Source organism: Chiroxiphia lanceolata, chromosome 26 (genome assembly GCF_009829145.1).
Source record: "Chiroxiphia lanceolata isolate bChiLan1 chromosome 26, bChiLan1.pri, whole genome shotgun sequence".
Classification (NCBI taxonomy): Eukaryota; Metazoa; Chordata; class Aves; order Passeriformes; family Pipridae; genus Chiroxiphia; species Chiroxiphia lanceolata.
The window spans coordinates 135,129-137,909 of record NC_045662.1 but is presented as its reverse complement, the minus strand read 5'-3'; the positions used below and the strand labels follow the sequence as shown (position 1 = coordinate 137,909).

The following is a 2,781-nucleotide window of genomic DNA, read 5'->3' as shown; positions in this document are numbered from 1 at the left end:
CTGCTGCTTGAATAAGAAGCTTTGAGTCTCAAGTAGGTCACAATGCCAGGTCCCTAAAACAGAGTGACCACGACTAGGTGAGAAAAGCAGGTAGAGAATGCTTTTCCCTTGCCCTTCACTGATGGTATCTTGAAGATGGTGTGGAGAATCTGGATATACGACACAAGTATGAATAAGAAGAGGACTATGATGAAAAGGACAGCTATTATGTAGGTGGTGATTTCATTTTTGCAGGTGGCCCCACAAGCCAACTTAAGCAGAGGCAGCAAGTCACAGAAGAAGTGATTGATCCCATTGGGACCACAGCATGGAAGGGTAAAGATGAAAGTTGTCTGCACTAAGGCCACCAAGACCCCAGTAAGCCAAGGCACAGCTGAAAGCAAGAAGCACATGTTCCATCTCATCGTGGTCGTGTAGTGCAGAGGCTGGCATATGGCCACATAGCGGTCGTAGGCCATGGCAGCCAGCAAACAGCATTCTGTGATCCCGAGGAGGGAGAAAGCATACATCTGTGTGGCGCAGCCCAGAAAGGATATGTTCTTCCTCTTTGTGAGAAAGTTCACTAGCGTCTTGGGGATGGTGGATGTGGTATAGCTAACCTCCAGGAAGGAAAAGTTCTTAAGGAAAAAATACGTGGGAGAGTGAAGGGCAGCATCTACCATAGTGATTGTGATGATGAGGATGTTTCCCACCAAAGTACTGAGGTACATGAACAGTAACAGACAAAAGAGAGAGCCTTGGATCTCTGGAATGCTGGAGAAAGGTAAAAATTGGAAATAGGTCACCACAATGTGATTACTGCTCTCCAGGTCCCTCAGGTGTCTTTTAACTGCAGAAGTCATTACATGTCCATTTTCTAGTTAATCTAAAGAAATACAAAATAGTAAATTGAATCTTTTTATATGTTACTTTCTAATAGGACAAGATCCCAGAAAAGGAAGTGTTGTGTTTAGGTATTTTTAGTGCTAAGGACTGTTTAGTGGAGAAAAGCAAGGTGGTTTCCTTCACACAGCTTTTGTTAATTAGGAACACTAAAAAAATTAGAAAAGTTTTATCATTTTCAACAATTCTCTTCTTTGGGAGTGACCTCAATTTTTCTTTTAAGATTACTTCCACTTTTATCATTGAGTATCTAGCACAATTTAAGACACTAAAATGCAATAATCACTATTAAATTATTAAACTCTTAATAAACATCTTATAAAACTTTGCACATTTATCAGACTACTTTATACCTTAAAACATGTAATTTAATCTTCTTTAGGACTAACTTAAACTTTTCTTATTGAAATTATCTGGTACTTTAGCAATACTAATCAAGATCCTTAACACTATAAGAATAAACTTAAGTTTAGAAAAAAAAATCTATTATTTAAAGTAACCAACCATCCTTTTGAGACCTTTTTCAGTTTTAGATTAAATAGTTTTTATTGAATCTACACATTCTGTTGCATCTCATTTTGCAAATTTGGAATAAAATCCATAAACCTACAATTAATATCAAAACTATGGTAACTATACCAATCAATTTCTTGCAGTTGCACTTGAATTTGGGATCCATGACATTATCCAATTAACCACATCTTCCCCTTGATTTTCTTGTATTTCCTGAAATAGGAAATATTTCCTTGTAGACAGAGATAAGAAGCTGTAATTCAGGAGGAAACAATTAGTTACCTGCTGAGCCACTTGGACCCTCACAAGTCTATGGGACCAGATGGAATCCATCCTAGGGTGATGAGGGAGCTGGCGGAAGAGCTCGCCAAGCTGCTCTCCATCATCTACCAACAGTCCTGGCTCACTGGGGAGGTCCCAGATGATTGCAAGTTGGCGAATGTCACACCCGTCCACAAAAAGGGCCTGAAGGAGGCCCCAGGAAACTACAGGCCACTGAACCTGAGCTCAGTGCCTGGCAAGGTTATGGAGCAGATCGTCCTAAGTGCAATCACACAACAGCTACAGGATGAACAAGTGGTCAGACGCAGGCAGCACGGGTTTAGGAAGGACAGGTCCTGTTTGACCAACTTGATCTCATTTTATGATCAGGTGACCCGCCTGGTGGATGAGGGGAAGGCTGTGGATGTGTCTACCTGGACTTCAGCAAAGCCTTGGACACCGTCTCCCACAGCATTCTCCTGAAAAAGCTGGCAGCCCATGGCTTGGACAGGGGCACTCTGTGCTGGGTTAAGAACTCGCTGGAGGGTCGGGCCCAGAGAGTGGCGGGGAACGGTGCTGCATCCAGTTGGCGGCCGGTCACTAGTCATGTCCCCAAGGATCAGTGTTGGGCCCAGTTCTGTTTAGTATTTTTATTGATGATCTGGATGAGGGGACTGAGTGTACCATTAGCAAATTTATGCAGATGACACCAAGTTGGGGGGGAGCGTCAATCAGCTGGAAGGCAGGAGGGCTCTTCAGAGGGACCTGGACAGACTGGAGAGATGGTCTGATTCCAACGGGATGAGGTTTAACAAGGCCAAGTACCGGGTCCTGCACTTTGGCCACAACCCCCTGCAGCACTACAGGCTGGGACAGAGTGGCTGGAGAGCAGCCAGGCAGGAAGGGGCCTGGCAGTTTGGAAATTGAACATGAGCCAGTAATGTGCCCAGGTGGCCAAGAAGGCCAATGGCATTCTGACCTGGATCAGGAACAGTGGGGCAAAAAGGTCCGGGGAAGTGATTCTTCCCCTATACTCAGCGCTGGTGAGGCCACATCTTGAGTATTTTGCCCAGTTCTGGGCCCCTCAGTTCAGGAAGGATATTGAGGGGCTGGAGCAGGTCCAGA

At 44.4% G+C, this 2,781-nt stretch overlaps 1 protein-coding gene across 1 annotated transcript; it reads right to left on the bottom strand.

Moving 5' to 3' along the window:
* LOC116798514 (olfactory receptor 10A4-like) lies at positions 1 to 842 on the bottom strand. The gene has a single exon (XM_032711010.1). It carries the CDS (start codon positions 840 to 842, stop codon positions 54 to 56), a length of 789 nt encoding a protein of 262 aa, XP_032566901.1. The 3' UTR covers positions 1 to 53.
* Positions 843 to 2,781: the final 1,939 nt, after the last annotated feature.

Coding starts and splice junctions, on each gene's coding strand:
- LOC116798514 (XM_032711010.1), bottom strand. CDS start 842: ATGACTTCTGCAGTTAAAAGACACCTGAGGGACCTGGAGAGCAGTAAT.